Source organism: Morone saxatilis, unplaced genomic scaffold, assembly GCF_004916995.1.
Source record: "Morone saxatilis isolate NCDOM2014 unplaced genomic scaffold, NCSU_SB_2.0 Contig23, whole genome shotgun sequence".
Taxonomy (NCBI): Eukaryota; Metazoa; Chordata; class Actinopteri; family Moronidae; genus Morone; species Morone saxatilis.
In genome coordinates this window covers 18,373,837-18,394,547 of record NW_023339796.1, presented here as the reverse complement: position 1 = coordinate 18,394,547, position 20,711 = coordinate 18,373,837, and the positions used below count along the sequence as shown (strand labels likewise).

The 20,711-nt window shown below is 40.8% G+C and overlaps 1 protein-coding gene across 1 annotated transcript in view; it reads right to left on the bottom strand.

Moving 5' to 3' along the window:
- Window positions 1-20,332, bottom strand: part of LOC118334558 (vertebrate ancient opsin-like) — a 55,773-nt gene extending 35,441 nt beyond the window's left edge. Inside the window, exons 1-2 of the mRNA XM_035670487.1 lie at window positions 19,960-20,332; window positions 11,759-12,087 (exon numbers count right to left, since the gene is read on the bottom strand). Of these exons, the coding sequence (XP_035526380.1) occupies window positions 11,759-12,087; window positions 19,960-20,332 (702 nt within the window). The remainder of the gene's footprint in view (window positions 1-11,758; window positions 12,088-19,959) is intronic.
- Between the last annotated feature and the right edge of the window lie 379 nt (window positions 20,333-20,711).

The following is a 20,711-nucleotide window of genomic DNA, read 5'->3' as shown; positions in this document are numbered from 1 at the left end:
TAATTTATGGACATCTATGGTTTGATTTCTTTGCATGTGTGGATTGCATGGGTCATCTGGTGAAAATTTCATGTCAAATAGCACCTTTAGAAATATATTTACTGAGAATAATGGTGACGTGTTCAATACTTATTTTACCCGCTGTACATCTGTAAACAAAACACTGATAATACATGAGATATTATCTCCCAGACTAAATAGGAAGGATGGAGCCAAATATTGCAAGAATGAATGCTGTAGGGCTGTATAAAATATAAAATGGTTAGAGGTTTGTCATCAGAGTGGCCTGGATTCAGTGACCTCTGTGTAAAGGCTGGATTAACTACGGACTGGTTGAGGTTTGACTCTGGGGCTGTTATTGTCTCTGAGGACACTATAACTGACCCTTTGATCCATGTGTGGGCTTCTACGACACCTGTTGTCAATTAACCTCTGCTAATGCACAGTGGCTGCTGGTGGTTTTACGGCCACACTGGACTGGTAAACATATATGATACTGGACTGCAGCTGCTGATGAGCACATTATACATTTTAGAGCTCAAACCAGAATAATCCTCCCTCCCACCAGATTCAGTCTTTCTCTGGTTTTCTAATTGATTTTGGTGTTTGGCTGCACTTTTGACCATAATTTGTAGTAAATGTTCCTCAGTGAGGTTGTCAATTAAAGTATCAGCAGGGTCTAGTTAATTGCATCTCACAGCTTGGATGTAAGTGCAGGCTGCATGTGCTCTCAACATGTCTACAGATAGGTAGTGAGGGTTAGCAGATGTCAGAGATCCCAAAGCTTAAGTACTTGAAAGGTGCTACTCTGTACCTGCAGTTATTAACTGTCCTGACCTGAATACCCGAATACGTAACGCTACCTGCACCCCTTATTAGGTTTAGCATCTATGTTGATCTGTAAGTCCCATTACTGATGTGGAGTGTAGGCTATGTATACACAGACGTTATATTTTTGCCTCATTATCAATTTGTGCCTCAAAATTTATTTGGAAGCGTAAATTACATTTAGAAGAGAAATGATACGCAAGCAAACAATAATTTCGTTAGAGCAAACAAATATTTTATCTGTACTCGCTAAATGTATGTGTATGTTTGCTATTATCCATATTAATTTGCAATAATAACCACTCTCACTCAGTTTGACTCAGCTCACATTAATTCTCTCTCCCTCAACCTCTCCGCTCTGTGCTCACGCTCAATTTTTCCGACACACTTGCTCAACCTGGCACAGGTGCCACAAAATCAACCTTTCCAACAATTGCTGGAGGAAAAATCTGATTGGCTGGAGCCACTGGACACAGAATCAAATCGTGAAAACATTTCTGTCAATGATACAAGATACTAACCCAAAATGCGTTTTAATGAAGTTGTCATCGAACAAATCTTCATAATGCTTTCAGGATGCTGTGGATAGTTATACTGGTGATTTAATTGGAGACATCCCTTAATCTATTCTGCCATCTTTGTACTCTCTTCTAACAGGACAAACCTCTTCCTGAGACGATTCAGATTTCTGGACTGCAGGTCGCAGAGCCACTGGGCAGGAAGAACAATCTGACACATGTGGGTATAAATCATCAGGTTTATTCCAAAACTAAACACTCTCTAAAGAATCCACACTCACTTATGGTTTGTTTTCTTTGTTCCAAACACGAGTAGAAAAGTTAACAGTAATGGACTTTCTTCTCTGAAAGAAGTTACCTTTCAGAGAAGAAAGTCCATTACTGAACACATGACCAAACAGGGCATTTGAGCATATACACATCATTCAAAGCAAAGGCTTCCCACCTCATTTTGTATGCACATGTAACTACTTGCTATCAGATGTCAACATCTGTCTCATTGTTATACAAAAACAACACATTTCAGGTTGATTCTGGAGAGGTGATGAGGGGTGGAGATGGGATGGGAGTGATAATGGCAATCGAGACATCCAAGGTAAAAAAGATGGATGATAATGGCACAGTGAAAGGGAAAGAATATGCTGAGAGGGCACATAAAACAGGGAGGTGGGGAGAGACAATGAGGGAGAGAGAGCTTAGAAAAGAGTGAAAAAGCAAGTGAGAAAGCAGGGATTGGAGCAGTCACTGCAGAAAATGAAATGAGCCATTGTACTGCGTGCGCACAAAGATTCGGAAAAGTAAGCCACTGACAGGGACAATCAGAGTGTGAATGTGTAAAGATGTGAGTGAGGATGAAGACCACACACGGCACATAAGCATAACAGTCCAAAGACATGTCAAAAGAGGGAAACAGAGTTGATATGGATGCTCAGAAGGGCAAAGGGAACGGAAAGAATAAAAATATCAAGGACCAAGCAAGACAATGAGCAAAGACGAGGCACTTGTAGTACAATATAAAGAGAACAAGAGCTTCATCCTGGAGCCAATCTGACTGAGAACTAATTTGTGTTTCAAGCGTGCAGCATACTCTTCAGCGCAGCAGCCGTGCCCTCCACCATCTTACCACTTCCCCACCAAGCTCGCATGAAGCAGAAGTGCTAGCAATTTTCATTCCAAGGTTTGGCAAGAATTATTTTCACAGCTGTGCCTCCTTTTCTCTCCCTCTCGGTTTGTGTGTATGTGATGTGTGTGTGCGCGCAGAGTTTTTGGTCACTATTTTTGTAGTGAGGAACTTCAGGGCCTCTAATGTGAACAAACAAAATAGACACATAAAAACAGTGTGTAGCAGCTGCCCAGTTGGACATGACCAGCAGATTTTTTGTAATATGTGAGATACTGAGCTGGTATTTGTCCTTTGATAAGCCTATAATTGTGGAAACTTAAAATTAAGCAATCCGAGCTTATCTCGTAGACACATGCAACCTGTGAAGAGGAGTCACGAGTAAGCAAGGCAAAATGACCCTCATAAATAACCCTAACACACGCACAGGTTCATTGTGTCTCTTGCCTCACCCACAGTTGAAAAGGCTTCCTGACCAACCAGTAAGAGCACTTATACACCTAGCTGCCAGTTTACAATAGCCCTGCAATAAATCCTACCTGTCTTATACTGAAAGGGAGGTTTCTAATATTTAGTCCATCCTCACTGTTATAAATGGGGTGGGCAAAATACTAGTTCTAATACTAATACAATGACAGTAATGAAATGTGGAGCCTACCTAAATGTTTCTTTAAAATGACAGATAGTCAAATATTCTGTGTTTCAGTGTTTTAGAGACGGGCGATGCCACCACAAAGGACCTCTATGTCCAACACACCCCTCAACACATTAGAGGACAAATTTGTCCTGTCCATAAGTCAAGAGACACCAGGAATGTTGTCATGAAGGACATCTACATCCAAAATGCCCTTCCCCACATCAGAGTACAAATTTGCCTCTCATTTGGCCGACAGGATGATATCATGGAGGACCTGTCTCGCCAAAACGCCCCTCCCTCGAAAAGCTTCAGGGCTGTTGATGGTGAGTCAGCGGGGAATCCACTGGAGGCTTAATGGTAGTGTCCAAACAAAAGAAAGTTAGGCAATGTTACTGCAGTGTGTGGCTATAACTAGGTATTCTATTCCTTCCCTGTTGGTGATTAACACTGAGGATTTAACATTTGAACATGTTTTTCTTCTGCACTAAAGCCAAGACAGGACGAGAAGAGAGCTCGACCTGGAGACCAAAAAAGGTGGCAACAGTCATACCTGGGATCAATTTAGGCGAAATAAATTCCCAAGAACATTGCACATTGTACTCAGATATCTTGATGTTTCAGCATTTTATCAATTTGTTTTATATATCTATAACTATCCATCCATCACTTTAAGCTAGGTTTTTCAAGTGTTTATCCATTAGCTCGTCCCGTCTCGTCTTGTATCGTTCTTCTGCATACCATCTTTATCTTTGACAATTAGTTTTAATTTTATTTTTAATTTAATTAATTTAATTTTAATTAAACAATTAGAAGTTTGCATGCTCATGCTGGTTTCCAGTGTATGTGTTCCTTTCGGGGAGTTTGTTTGTGGTACAAGATGCTACAAACTATATGTGTCATTATGATGTCATTTTTGACAAAATAGTTTCTTATTAACTTTCTCTTGATTGACTCACTGATTAATGGACTATTTGTTTCAGTTCTAAACAATAGTAATAATTTGCCTCCCACCCCCTACTTTTAAACCTCCAGTTGTATTAAAGGAAGGCAAGTATGTGAGCAATGCTGCTTGCACCACAGCCCCTTGTATATAGGAACTCAAAAAAATCACTAGTGCAACAATCAAGTGTGAACCTATCGTGACAGCACCCATTGGTTTATGGAATACCGTTTTATAGCCTTGAGTTTGCCGTTCTGGCTGACGCCATGACAGTTAGATGGAGCCAGCAGAGGTGACGCAGTCCATTATATATACTGTCAATGGCAACAACAAAAACATGATCCATGATTGGTTTTCCACAAACACGGTATAGAAATGTTTTTAAAGTACCTTTGTGGATGCCAGCAAAGTAGTTTGAGGCACAAATGTAACCTTAATCCAAACTGCACCACCTAATTTGCATTTAATATCCTCTCTGGTGCACACCCTGCCTATTTTTTTGTAATATGATCGCAGGTCACGAAGTTACCAAATAGGCAAAAATCTGCTTGTGGCAAGAGAAATTACCTCATGTCATGACATGTGCATCCCTACATCTGATGTGGGCCGGCACAAAATTAGGACCCTGGCAGTCACAGTATGTCACTCTCCCCCTCCTTTGATTCCTTTCATCTCTCTGCCTCCTTCACTTCCTCTTGATATCTTCATCTCCCTCCCTCTTTCCAGCTCAACCTCTGTAGCACATAGCCTACAGCTTGTTGGAGATATATTGCAGCACTTGAGAGTATCGCTTGATATCCACAGGGAAATATGAGTCACATAATGAATTCCGACCAAGGGTAAAGATGTTGAGACAAGGGAGGGGGCTGCTGGTTATCTAACCAAAGACTGTTTGATGTGTGTGTATGTTGATGTGAGTATTTTGTCCTGTTTTTTTTTTAATCCAAATTATTTGTGTCATGAATATAGCATGGATAAAGCTTATCCATGTCACAAGCAGTAATCCACATGATGCTGCGTTATTTTGGCATCTTTTTTGCTAAGACTAGTTGAAGGAAAGATATGGGACAGAGGGTCTTTGAGTCATGAAATCTAATACCTTTGATGAACTGGGTTGGGTTTAATCATGAATCATTAGAGCCAAAGGGTCATCACTTCATCATCTGGCAACTGAGCAACAAATTAGTGGTTAACCAAATTAAAATAATCCAATTGTGTCCAATTTGATGATTATTAATTTGATTTTATCTGAAATATCAAGTGAGACACCAAATTATGTGAAATTACGTAAGTCAAAGGTAATCACTCTACAAAAGTATATCTTGTATGTTTTACTTTCTCTTTTTTCATGCCTAACTCATGATGTGCCTTTGTGGTCAAAAACTTCCATTGTCCTGGTGATCCATAATATTGTGTGTGTTATCTTTGTTAGGTATTTTGGTGACTTGTCATGCATCTAAGTGGAAAGAGTTTGTATGAAGTTCAGCTGTGCACTGAACAGTGACCCAGACCAGTCCACAGTGCAAGCTGCACCCATGTTTTGTGCAAAAAGTGTTACTTTAAATGGTGATGTTGCACCTTAATAGGCCTCTCTGAGATTACACTAAACTATATTATGTACAGAATGTTTTAATTTGCTCTTTTAAGACAGAGAAATGTACTCGCACACTCTCACACGCTTAGAAAGTATTTTAGGATTAAGTCATTTACAGTATGTGGAGATGTGCAGCACAGCAGCTCTGGTGGAGACATTTTATGTATCGCTGTTAAAATGCATAACAATGTTTACTTTTCCAGAATTACATTCGAGCATTATATCGAAGTGAAACAGGCCAGCATAATCTACATAATAGTGTTTTGTGATTTCAGTGGGTGCTCTGCCAGCAACTTGAAGTAAAAAAAATTACACAAAACAAAATCCTACATTTATTTGTTGCCCTGGTAAACCGGAATGGCAGACTGACCTGGTACAGAGAACTCTCAATTTAGGTTTAGTCAATTTTACATGTCCTGAAGTACTGGAGATAACACAACGTTTGTTTGATAAATTCATGTTTAATTAACCAGATAACATGTAGCACCGAAAGACTGCACAGTACTCAGCACCAATAAGTTTTATTGTGTTTGTGTCATTCCATCAGTTGCTCTTAGTGGGTCCAGTTTTCCTGCTACATTTGCATGTTGGAGTTCAAGTCAAATAGAGCAATTGGGGATTTCAACTAAGGGGGATTATCTGTTGCTATTTACACCTTCTAAAATCAGCCTGTGCTGCTTTAATCTCGTGCAGCTTTAATCTAACAAATATTCATGTATAAATAAAATTTGAATGAGAGCCTTACAATTTGAATGCCCACATGTTCTCATTGTAATACTAGGAAACATTCAAAGCATGATTTCACACCTTCAGTAAGCAGTTAGGGATTTATATGTTGATCTTTTGGTCTGATGTTGTTTCTGAGTGTGGGTGACTTGCACAATATCAGTACAGAAATTTCTAAGGTTGTGGGAGTAACACATTATTTTCATTGGTCAAGGTGATAAGCAGTGCCTGCAAGCGCAATAAAGCTGAAGCTACAGTTTGCAACATTTGGGGCAATAGTTGGGTGCACACAGTACAGTATATGAACGTGCTGTAATTGATTTGCATGCAACAAGATTCATACCATTTGCTTGTTTTGGATCATTTATGCCTTCATCTTCTAGAAGACTCAGTTTACAGTTGCAGCAGTTTTTTGATTGTATGACTATAATAATTGAACTTAATAATCTCGATATATCTATCTAGTCGACTAGATAGATTAATCTCTATATCAACTATATCTAGTTGACTGAAGCTTTAGATGTGGTAACATGGATGCATTTGCTGTTGGATTTTACTTAACTCATCATCAGACCGCTGCCTAACCTGCTGACATTAGTGCAATGAAAGTTATCAGTACAATAGTTATAAATACCTTTGAAACATGAAACATTATTTTTGAGTCTTTATGAAGGCATGTTGCTTCTGCATACAGACTGATTAACTCGGACACATTTTATGTGTTTGTGAATTTAATAGCATTATACAGTCATGCAAGTAAATGCCTCACTGCCATTGATATCCTTTAGTATCACATTAACCTTTCACCATTGTTGAGACAGAGACTAGCAAAATGGCACAGAGTTCATTTGCTTCTCCACACTGTTGTAAGATGTTCCCTGACTGAAGTGCCTGTGAAAGGACAAACTCGTCTCTCACAGCTCCTGTCCTCTGCACTGATAAAGACCTCAATTTCCCATCACAGAGCAATAAAAAGAGACGACAGCACTGACAGACACGTACAAGCATGTACAAGCCAGCAGAGATGAGCTCTGCCTGTATGTCTGATTGCCTGTCTTCTTTTTGTCTGCCTCTCTGTCCGTTTCTTTTACTAAAAGCCCACTAGCAAGTGTTTGATGGACAGGATGGTATGTAGTTTAACTGAACAAGGAGCACATTTCATGGTACAGTAAAACATTACTAAACTAAACAACTAAATCCTATTTGTAAACTGAACTGATCTTCATAGGATGATAATTTCATATATAATGTCTCTTGTCTCTGACGGTTGGTACAGTGAATGGGGATGAGTCAGTGAAATTGAATTGGCTCAAACCCAAACTTGAGTCAGTCTCCCCCATGTGGATGGCTCCACTGATGGTCACATTATTAGATGGGGGAGTTCAACTCTTTCAGCTTTTAGCGGACAAGTTGCTCAACTACTTTTTATCTGTCCCAGCTGGTGTTACCGAACATGACCTGGCAGGTAAACTATAGCCTTTACTTTACACTTTACTTTATCAGTGGGAGAGAAACCACACTAAACAGCACAGCGAGCCATTAACACAAGAAAGAATGCACATGTAGTCCTGCAAAAAAAGAAGGGACAAAGAAGCTTGAGTTGCCGCTTAATAGATATGTAAGAGAAAGAGTTTGGAAGGAAGAGAAAGAGATGGAGGGAGAGTCTGACGAAGAGAGAAATAGAATTAAACACATTAAACATACTTTCCCTCGCCTCTGTCTTCATCCATTCATCTATCTTCATCTGATTGCAAGACAGCAAATAGATGAAGTGTTAAAATGGACAAAAGAAAAAGAACCAAGTGAAAGAAACTGATGCAAAATTATAAAGAGAGGAAGAAATGTGGTCAAAGAAAGACCATGTTGTTAGACTGAATGCTTTTCATCTTTCCTCACAGTTGTGTCAGTATCACACTGCTGAGCAGTTTATCGGGGAGGACAGAGCACAAGCATGCTCATGCAAACACACACAACTCATTGTTTACCTGAGAAGACATGATGCTCACACAGTGTAAGTGAGTTGTAGCCCTGGAAAAATTGCTCTGGGACCTGTTGTTGCAATGTGTTAGTGTGTGTGTGTGTGTGTATGTGTTAGTGTGTGTTAGGCTTCCAGAGACAGAGACAGAGACAGAGAGAGACAGAGACAGAGAGAAAGAGAAAACTGCCTTCCACACTGTCTCCCCTCATATTCTTCCATTCAGTATTTGACAGTGTGCGATAAAACCAAACATGGGTTACCTCATGCCACAGTTCACAGCCATGGGGCGAAAAGAGGCAAATCCCGCAACGAATACTCTGGTTGATCAGTGGTCCTCCTCACCTCACTGTGCACATCTACTGCTGAATATTTAATGAACATAATCCGAGCCTGTATTTTATTATGCATCTTATAATCACTAGTAGGAGAGTGATTTAAGAAGCTTCCTACACCGACTTTCATAGGTAAAATCATAAGTGGAGAACATGGTACCACTTTTGTATGTGTATAGGCAAAGTTATCTAGGCTATATATGCATACATTCAAATTCTTGAATTTAACTTTTATCAGTGTTCATTATTATTATTATTATTATTATTATTATTATTATTATTATACTGCTAATAATAGTGTTGTAATGTATTGTTGTTTGTGTAATGGCATAATTAGTACGACTGCAAAACTCATCACAGCCCTGTATGTCGTGTTTTCTCATAGTGTCCCTGACAGAACTTGAACAAATACTGACCGATAGTGATTCTTTATAAAAGCGTTGCATGTCAGGAATAGAAGTCATTGTTGCTCTGTAGTAAAGGTAACATAAATGAGTGTAAATAAATAAAGTATATCTTCTTCTTTTTCTTCTTCTTTGTATAGTTCGGTGGTAGCAGTAATTCACTAGCTAAACCTGTTGTAAGTGTGAAAATCAAGTTTTTTTTAAAAGCGACTCACTAGCTGTTTGCGTTAAACATTTCTATAGTAACAACAATCAGAGACATCGCTTTTATACTTTGGATTAGGATTGTGGGTACTGTTGTACTTCTTCATGAGAAAAAAGTTGATATCATACGGACTTGTGGCTTCAACAGCAGAATATACGATCGTTTCACAATCTCAAAGCTCCTGGTATATCTAGCTTAGAGGGTTATGGCTATAATCAAAATCTTCGATTCTGAATATAAATAGGATTTTTACTTTCTGAACCTCACTGCTGAGGTCTCTATGCTCAGTGATCAATGAACATCTCTCCTCCCGTGTGCGCTCATGTCTCTGCCTGAAAACTATAAACTGTGATAACCAGCTTTTACTCCTAACCTTAAAAGTAGCGCCAAGTATGCGTCACTCTGAGAATATTTGTCCTGTTAAGAATGATTTCTGAATTTGAGATGATTGATTGATTGCTCAACTCATTCTGAACTAAATGGTGTGTGTGGTATGACCCATCAAAATGTGGTTCTGCTGACAAAGACCCAGATGCTGACTTTATTGACTGACAGTGACAGCACCGATGGAAATTTTACTGTGATATAGCCACAGTTAATTATTCATAACCATAATTAAGCTATAAGACAACCATTTGAATGGAAGATCATGAAGGAAAAAAACATGTAATAAGTCCAAAATCAGCTTCAAAAAAGTATTCATAATGCAGCTGCCAAGTTTTGGTTCACAGCTTTGGCAGAAAAGTTGTTTGAACTGGTTTAACTGCCAGGTATCAGCGGAATAACAGAGTGAGCAGAGCACTACACGTTCTTAGTGGATAGATTTACTACAGAAGAGAGTGCTGATGTGATATATTCAGCTTTGGAGATGATATTGAATCTGTAACACAGTAACACACAGCAGCAGATCTCTGTTTAAAGAAAAGCTGACCCGTTCATAATCAATCTTACATACATTATATTAGATGATACATAAATGTTGTGTAATCATGGCCCATACTTTTATGTTACCTGCACAGTGTCTTGTGTATTATATTTTATTGCATGAATGTATTGCTTTTACATTCGATCAAAATGTTTCATAACACAGGACACACTGCACTGTACAAGCAAACATTGTCTCTTGTGATGGTTAGATTGCAGTCAGTACTGTAGTTCTTACTTTTATTTTGGTTATTTAATTTATATTCGATCCAGCATCTGAAGGCTTTGATAGAATCTAGTTTCATTTCCACTGTTGCTGCTTCTTAAGTTGAGGTCTGTCAGGCTTAAGGCACTTAATATTGTAGCATTGCCACGTTGAGATTCTCAGCACCTGCTGAATCAGCTGGTATGGAAATAATGATGCCATCCTGAATGTATGAGCATTATGTTTATGTAGCATTATTGTTATATTTGACATTTTTTGGGGGTGGGGGGTTAATAAACTCTCATTAACTGTTTTTGTGGGGCAGCAGGAACAGGCTGTACACAAAACTGACACATTACTACATTTTAAGTTGATATGGCAAAGCTGTTAGGTAACAGTTGCCTATTTACTGTACACATCCAGCAGACACGGAGCAGCATTCGTTTGGAGTTGTTTCTCTGGCCACCTGATCACTCTCCTTTTAGCTCTGTTTTGGTCTCTCCCAACTCTTGTGGGAAATATCTGTTTCTTCAGCTGCTACATGTTCTACTTTATTCACTAGCTATGCTAACTTCGTCTGTCTGCTGTTTGGTGCTGGACAGGTTGTGTAAAGTGGGTTTTTAGAGCTTTTTCAATAACAGGTTTATTGAGAACGTTGAGAGTGAACCAAAACAGTAAAGCGTGGGAGGTAAAAAAACAAAAACAATGAGCTGAAAGATGCTAAAATGCAACAAGCTGAGGGGACGAGCATTTTTTTATATTAACGATGTTAATATAAAAATATTGATTGGAGTAACTTTAAACACTTAAAGTCTATGGGTTTGTGAAATTAATGTGCAACGTGTAACATTTCAACGTCAATAAATCACTCCTTTTAAGACATTGAAGATGGTGTCATCACCATAAACACTGACACCATTTGTACTGTATTGTGTTGCACTGTATTTTGGCTGTGGCTCAGGTGGAGCTAATGTGTAAGGCGTGTAATGTGTAAAGCACTTTGGATTAAAGTGCTGTTTAAATGCAGCCACTTATTTACCCTTTGTTTGACATCTGCTGAGATTCTTTATGGCAAAAAGAGAGGCTGTCTATAATGAGGCTGTTAATGAAAAAGGCCAATATATTTTTTAATGTTCTTTGTCTCTGTCTGCCTAACTTGTCAGAATACATATGAGTTTTTACCAATCCTTATTTATTTGTCTCCTGTCTCACATATCAGGGTTTATGGGATGTGGAAATGTGGTTTGTGGAATTGTGCGGCAGCCGATGTTAAAGGTGCACCTAGGCTAATTTGTGCTGCAGTTTTAGTGGAAGCCTTCCATATTTTATAAATATATATTGCCTCACCTGTCGGATGGCACACAGCAGCTTCCCATAGCAGAACACGATCACCAGGAACGGCACGATGAGGCAGAAGACAAACAGGCAGATGATGTAAGAGATGTTATTCGCTGTCTTGGCCGTCCAGTCAACAGAGCAGGTGGTCCCGGGACCCTCTGGGCCATAGCTGCTCCAGCCAAAGAGTGGCGGCAGGGTCCAGATGAGGGAATAGACCCAGGTCAGGGCGATGCCCAGGGAGATCTTGCAGTAGTTGGAGGAGTCCGCCTCGGCGGGCTCTATCATGGTGCTGTAGCGCTCATAGGAAAGGACAGCCAGGGAGATTAGGGACACGATGCCTACAGGGTACACAGGGCAGACACATACATAGGTAACCATAACATGCAGTGTAGGAACATACCACGCTAACAGTTAACAGAATTAGTTAAATACAATACACATCAAACATAACACTGTAGACGATATGTGCAGGTGCTCCAAATGTTCATCTACTCTAGCGAGAAAAGCATACACTGTCACTGTGATATAAAGCTTCACAGCTCTCTCTGAAATCAGAAGTGCAGCTAAAATGAGCTTTATGGTTTACAGCTTCAAAGAGAGGGCGGGTTACAATTTTGAAAAATAATTGCCAAATCGAAAGTGCAGCATAATAAAACTATAACAAATGTGGTTGGGGAATCATCTAATATTTCACTTCACATGCCGGGGGCCTGCAGCAGATTCACACTGCTGTAAATCATAAACAGCCACACTACCTGTAGTGTCTCTCGCTTGATGGAAGCAATGCAGTGAAAAACAGCCTCGAAGATTTTGAGAAGCTTTCTTATCTTTCTGTAACCGCTCAAATGAACACACACACTGTATCTCGATATCTCAATGGCTTTGTTTCTCAGTATTTCAGACGCAGAGCAGCAAGAGCCTGGAGCTCAGTGACACCTCAGCCTTTTTATCCTGTTTGCTATTTGTTTTGAAGCCATTGTGATCCAAGAGGCCATCCTTCATGCCTATTGATTTTCAATGGTAGTAAAGCTGACCTCAACCGGATGCTCCTATAAGAAGGCGGTCCATGCCTTTCACTGAGGTGTCAACACTGCAGCTACTCAGCACGATGAATGAATAAAGATAAAAGTGAGGAGGGGGAAAAAAGTTAGAGCCAGTAGACCAAGATGGGAACACATTTTAGCTCTGTGATTGAAGATGATGATTTTGCAGAATGTTTTTGTGTCTGAGTGCACTTGCGTTGTGCAAAATCATTGACCACATTGCAGACCCTGACTGCAGAGTTTATTTGGCACAGCGTGTTATGCTTGGCTGTTGCCCCCAGATATTGCGCTCATGTTGCTTTTCCTGCATAGACTGCTTAGCTCTGGGCTTTTATTAGCTCTGTTACTTCAATATTACAAAGTCAACACAGTTTTATAACAACCCACTTGTGTTTCTGTTTGATCTGTACTCACTAACTCATAGCAACCAGACCCATACAGATTTTCCATATATTTTGACAAAAGATGCTTTCAACCCTGCTTGCCTATCACAACCAGCCTGTGAATTTTCTGCTGTTATTTAAAAAGAAAGCATAGGAAAATTGTTTTCCAACAACAGGTGGACTGGCTGATCTTGTCTTTAAGATAAAATCTTTGCGATTTGTGTTTTTAGCCTTGTGTCATTAATAAACACTGAAATAGTGCAATAGCAACACTTGTTACTGTGAACCCCAACCTGATAGAAGTACCTCCAGTATGTTTTAGAGCAGGGAGTTTAAAGTATGCAGAATTTATTTTAGATTTGTGATTAGTTCTAATTGGATAATGATTTTTTACAGTTCAAACAATGGCCACAAACGCACTAATTTCTGATTGGTCTGGAGCGATCCTTTAAATCACCCAACAGGACACCTCCAACACCGTCCTTGTCATTGCACCCAATATTCTGCATTCCTGCCACCCAATATACGTACAAACTGATACATAGCTACACTACTGCGGTTGCTTGCTAACAGTTCAGCTACCTTTCACTAGTGAAATGGACCTAACCATTGGGTAAACTAAAAACAAGCTTTTAAAAAGAGAGTCTCTTGTTAGGAGCGAGAGTGGCACATGACATACTGCTACTAAAGGAGCTGCTTGTTTCCTGTGTCCTACCAAGTAAGTAGTTCTTCTTTTAACCATGACCAGTATTGTTTCCTAATCTTAACTAAGCAGAGCTTAACATTTAGATCTAACGTCTCATATAACTTGTCCTAAATATGCTCAGAATAATGGCATGTTTAAATGTCTACAATTTCAACTCAAGTTTTTTTTTTATAAAGAAACTATATTATTCCCTGAATTTAAACCTTAACCATAGTGATGGCAGATGATCAAAGGGTCATATAAATCTTAAATGAAAATCTTTTTTAATACAGCCTCATGTTTGCCTGTGTTAAATGGCTATAGTATATAGGTGTTTTTTGTCCAAATACCAACTCTGACACCTCAGCCCAGGGTACCTGCTGATAACAAGAACTGAACCAGTACCAGTGCTCTTATTTAAAATCTGTATACCTCACTGCAGGGAAGTGACTGGGATCATTTTTTGTGAGGTAACATTAGGCGAGGGATTGCACTTGCACTAAGAGTTGTCAGCCTGGCATGACTGTAAATGCAAAAACACTGAATTTGAAAATGAAACTGACTTAGAAAACTGTATTTAATATGCATTGGTAACGTCTGTCCAAAACCTGAACTACTCAATAAGGTCAGTAGTGCATCCACTGATCCAGTGTATTGGATCCCTAATGGTATGAGCAAGGTTTTTTTCTTAGATTTCCTGATAGATAAAATAACCGACAAGAAAAGGCAGAGGAAAAAAATGCTACAATCAATAAGACCTTAATTTCTGATATGTCTCTCTGTGAGGCCTTCCATCCCAAAGCACTGGTTGGCAGCATGCAATATAGCACATCTTTGAGATGACAGATGGACAACATCTAGTATAAATGTCTCCATTGTCCATTAACCAGCTTTGATTGGGGATCCAAATTAAATCACACTTTCTCAAAACTACAAAAGCTAATTAGCAGCTCTCGCCATGACTCAAATACAGAGCCATCAAAATGTAATACTTCCAGCCATCATGTTGCTGAACCAATTTAAGGCTACCTTCTACCCCAGGGCTCTACAAAAGTATCGTGGTTGATTGTGATTCATGGGATTCTTCATTTAATACAAAAACTTGATTATATCAGCTGATCCTATCACATGTCCACCGTCTTTTTGAAAGCAGCTCTTTCTCTTGTTACACAGTGTATGAGTGGACATCTTCATTAGAGGTAATGTACTGTCATAGAGAAAGACACCCTCACAACTTTGGATCTAACTCCACAGCATCTGAAATCAAATTTCACCCTCTATCCATCTTCTAGTCCTCTGGCAGGATCAAAGGCAGCAGCTGAATCTGATATTCCAAAATGAAACATCTTATGATCTGATAATGTCTGAACTAAAACAAAGGAGCATCTTTGTTCTGCTGTCTCCCTCACTGCATCTGCCTAATTTGTCTGTTAGAAAGCATCTCGTTCAGTATCACTTGTCTGATACTGTGTATCCAGGAACAGACAGTTTGAATGAAAAACACAGGATCAAATAAAGCTGTGTTTGCTCTGTAAATCCCATCCCAGTGTATTTTCCCTCAGTCGTCACAGGTGCACAGAACTACTGTGACACCACTGCCTTTTGTCAAATAGCAAATGGATGGCGCACATTAAGGATGACTTTATGGCAAGTCACTATGTACAAAGACGATTATTCACACTAATGTCCAAATCAAACCAGACACCTTTCACCCACAAAACATGTTTTTGCCTCTGCTATAAGAGTTCCTAATTCACTATTTATTAAACAAGCTCATTAGCTGGCTCGCTCACTCTGACCTTTATGGCGCAGCAAATTAACATCACTCAGGTCAGGTGTTGGCTGTGTCTGCGTGATGCACATGTAAATGTACAGTGTCTCTCCTCTGTACATGTTCATCCATTTCTGTGCCGGTTTACATGTGAGCGTGAGCGCAGGAGTGGAATCTGACTTCAGTATGCAGGGAGTGGGCACTGCAGTGCAAGGTTAATGTGTGCAGAGTCCACTTGAGGCACAAGGAGGCAGCCAGCAGTATGCAGGAACACACAGACCTGGTGTCAAATAAAGACAGAAAAAAAAGATCCTCTCTTGTTCCTCCACAGTATAATGGAAGACAATAAAAGTTCAGTGAGATAGAGAGGAAAATGCAAAGAGTTGGGCAGAAGAGGTGAAGCAGCTAAATAGGTGCCAAGGGGCTGAAAGTACAGGGTGAGTGTGTATCCACACACAAGCACACACACACGCATCTCCACAAATTGTCTTCAGTTTGTTCTCTTGGCTTAAAGTCAAAGCAGTGGGTCTTCAATTGTTCACTCATTCAGAAATCTAAGATGTTATAGGCCAAAAGCAAGCGAGCAAAAAGTAGAAATCGATGTGTAGAGGGAGCGGGAATATAATGTCCTAACACCAGGCTAACAATGTCTTTTGTCATTGACAGTGATGCCCTCTAATTTGAAGGAACATCCGTCATTCAGAAAAGCTTTATAGAGATTTGGTGAAGACAGACACAGTCACTTTGTCAAAGCTGCACCCAGTATTATTCATCCAAACAATCAATTTCAGTTTTCCGTTCTCTGACCCTCCCTCACTCTTTCTTTCACTCAGTTTTTATGAGCCCATTGAGGAATTACTCATCCATAACCAATGGAGGCTCTAATGATGTCTGCGAGCCATCTCTCTCTCTCTCTCTCGTCTCTCTCTCCCTCGTCACTCACACAGCCACCACCACACACACACACACTCACCTCTATCTCTCTCACCACTCTCTATCTCTCTCACTCACTCCACTTACTCCACTCACTCCACTCCACTCTATCTCTTTCACAGCCACACACACTCTCCTCTCCGCTCTCTCCTCTAATCCGGTCGCTCTCTCTCTTCCGGTCTCTGTCTTCTCTCTCTCTCTCTCGTCTTGCAAAGTCCTGTCAGACAGATTTTAATAAATTGGCTCCTTGTGGATGTCAGCATTACACATCTTCAAATGGTGCTTAATCTCGACATAACACCAGGGGTAGCGAGACAGTTGATACAATCAGAGTACATGCAGATACTAAGAAACGTCGGAGGTTGGCTTTATTCTCCGCGATATGACTGAAATGAAGTATTCCTGTTTTGGGAAGTGCCACTTTATCCCAAAGGAAGTGGAAGTAGTGCTGGAGTCTGTTTTCAATTTAAAAGTTTGACAGATTTGAGAGGCTCTTAAGCCATAGAAAATTTAATTAAAGTTACTGTAAGTTAACTGTACTGTGTGAACATATTAGCCAGGGAGGGAAAAACCAGCTAGACTCGCATGCTGCTACACACATTACACTTAATGAGTCAGATTGAAGTTTCTTCCTCTGCTGCACAGATACTTAACTCAGCCTACCAGGCACACGCCCTAGGGCCCAAGGAGTCACCTACAAGACGTCACTGGCACAAAACTACCACCAAGAGACACACAATGACTGTAAAGACCCACAAAATGATACAGATTCAAAATGACCATAAAGAGACTCAAAAAGACAACAGCTGCAAAACAGACTCCAAAGGTGCTAAATGACTACTTAGAGATACACAATGACTACAACAGGATGTGAAACAACTACAAAGATTCTTGTCTCTTTTAGTTTGGGTGTCTTGCCCCTATTGGGGGGTTTGCTCAGGGCCCCATTGTCTCTGAAATTGCCCATGTCAGTGTATCCCATGAGTCACAGAGGTTGAAACAATCAACAAACACAAAACAGCTTCTATCTTTGTTCTCAGTCGCTTTATGTACTTTTTTCCCCAGTTGCTTAAAATCAGTTGGACACCTAAGCAGGTAGCTAAAATCTTTAATTACATCGGTATCATAAGCCCTGGCATTTGGCTTGTGTGTTAAGGCCTGTAGGTGGTAACCAATAGCTGCTCCACTTTAAAAAAGGTTTTAGGAGATTAGATGCACTGAAGTGGGCGAGAGGGAATCTTTTGTGCAAGATTTATGAGCCCTTTATACAAACTTCATCAGACTAAAGCTACGGGCGCTAACTACGGGCGTCCAGCGTGAAAGGTGCAGTCAGTGTGCAGCTGTAAAGGGAAGTGGAGGTGTCTATTTCTGAAAAGTCCTACATATTTCACTGAATGGGTTTTTTTGTAAGTTCTGAAAAGCCTTATACAAAGTTGACATTTTATTCCAATGAACTTCTTTGAATAATTTTTTTAAAGAAGCTGACCATTAATATAAGTGCCTATGATTGACTTATGTGGGCTGTATTGCTGGGGGGAAAGCGGCAAAGTAATGAAAACATGATATATTATTGAAATGTGACTAAAGAAGTGACAGTTGTCGATTTTAATGCTGTGAATTTTATAGATGAGCATATAGACTGAAGTTTCTGACATTTGATCTTAGCCTCAGTCATTCTGACTGCATTCACAGAATTACAGTCTTTAGATGTTTCAAATGATGTGTATACTAACTATATCTCTTCTCCTGTCTGTTTATGCTTCTGAAATTCTTCTGAAAGGTAGGTTTCAAATCATTGACTGCCAAATATTCTTTGAAACATGCACTTTGATTGGACAGCAGGAGAGCAGTTAATAGTACACAGCAGTGCAAATGCTGTAACGTGTTGATGTCAAAGCATGGAGAAATTGGTGTTTCTTCAAAGGTTGTTTGGATGGCTCAGAAAGCTTTTAAAGCAATTAGCAGGACTGAAAGTCTGTTGAATAAAGATCAGACGTCAGGCCAATGACTCCTGATGATGGAAGAGCATTTTCTTTGCAAAGCATTCCTTCTGCAAATGAGTTTTAGCATCAAATTCATCCAAATTACTCAAATACATACATTTTTTAAGTTTGGATTGATACAATGCTGGGGGGGGGGGGTCTGGCCCGGTTCCAGATGAGTGAGTAAGTGCCTTATTCTCACTTGCATCATTGTGCCCCATTTGCATCGGTATCAGCACTCCTGAGCAAGAGTAGACCAGCTCCCCCTTTCACATTACAGATTTCCCCCGGGTGACTATATTCTGCAGCAAATGCTGGTGATGCATCTGCCAAAGCCTGCTCCGTGGACTGAGACCGTGTCCCCACAGCCCACCGCAGACCTGCACGGGCATGCAGCTAAATGAACAGTTATGAGGCTTCCCTCGCCTCGGGCACAGCCACTCCACTATATGGTAACAAGCATTTAACGGCCATTTGATAGCAGGCTGCATACTGCTTTATATACAGTATGTGCAGCACCCGAATCCCCAGTCGTGTGTGACAGCGCTTCAGAGTTCCTAATGACATTTGAACAAATGACCATCTGTGAGGGGAGCTTCCTGAAATACCACCACGATTGTATGCCGTGGACATGCATGCATGTGCAGCTTTGGAAGTGATCGGGAGTGATTCAACAGTCTGTCATAGAGCCACAGCTGGAGGTAATGACCAGGTACCGCACCGTGAACTCATCACCTGGACCCGTGCATCTGCATATGCACCATAAGCGACCGTGATAGTGGATGTGCGCCCTATCGGTCTATGATCCGCAACATCCGTCTGCATGCCGGGCTATCTACTGGGTGCAAACGATATAAGACAATCTGTACCTTTTTACCAAGACCTGAACGAGCTCTGTCATGACAAACTGCAGGATGTTCACACCCAACATTAAGCAAAAGAAGGAGAGAAAGCTTGAGCGACATAAAATACATTAGTCATGTTGCCGATGCATGTAAACATAATCAATTTGCTGAATAATAGCCTTGATGTCGAATTTGGCGCATTAGCAATGATCATTCTCCCATTACTCAATTCACACGGGCTACGCGGATTTTCAGGCTTTTCTCTGAAAGTTTGGTACTGGTATAGCCATGAAGACGCACGGCGCACACCTCAACGGGCGCATGAAGAAAGACTAACAGCATATTTCCCTAATTTTTCAAAACCCTTAATTTCGACCTCAGACTTGAAGCTTAACATCATCCAATGTAACAAACGCAGTGCTGTGGGTAGGATCCACGCACACAGCATACCGTCACTCACAACCACATCTCACAACCACATCTCACATCCAAATATACAGCAGTCTACAGATGTAACAAAAAACACACAAACTAAATGCACGTATGAACATCGCCTCTTTCTACTCACCAAACAGGGTGTTGGCGAAGCCGTACCACATGCAGCCCCCTTTCCCTATGAGCCACCTTCCCTGCGTGCTGGCCGCGAAGCTGAACGGAGTCCCCAGTACGCACACCAGCAGGTCGCTGATGGAAATGTTAATCAGGAGCAGGTTGATGGGCGACCGCAGCATCTTGTAGCGGCAGAAGAGCACGAGCACAAGCAGGTTGTTCATAAGTCCGAAAGTGCCGATGAAGCCCAGGCACACGGCCACTACCAGGTTCCCTGTCGGTGTGAGGGTGGTCCGGTATGAGCCTCCCCTAAGGTGCCCTTCCCCGGCTCCGGCGCACAGAGCGCTGTTGACCCCCGCGCAGCCGCTCAGGCTCGCGTTGGACACGATCATCGCAGTCCAGTGTCACGGCGGTGGCACACTGGGCAGCCGCGGCGCACCGAGCGGCACCTAAAGTGTCGCTGGCATTTTTTTCCCCCCTTTTCCTGTGTTTGGTAAACTAATACATAATAGACAAGCGTGTCGCTCCTAATCAGCGACACCTGTTGCTGTAAAAGAAATGTCAAGTGGAAAAAGTAGAGCCAAACACAAATGTGGGAGAATGAAAAAGTTTGTTTTGCTGGGGATGTCAAAACTTTGTGTCTCAGTTCAGGGGGAAGGGGGGCGGGGGGAAGTTAGAAAATATATTTTTTTTAAAAAAGAGAGAGAAGAAAAGTTTGGATAGTCTTTGCTCCACCGTGTGGCAGTCTATAACGCACACTCGCGCATTCCA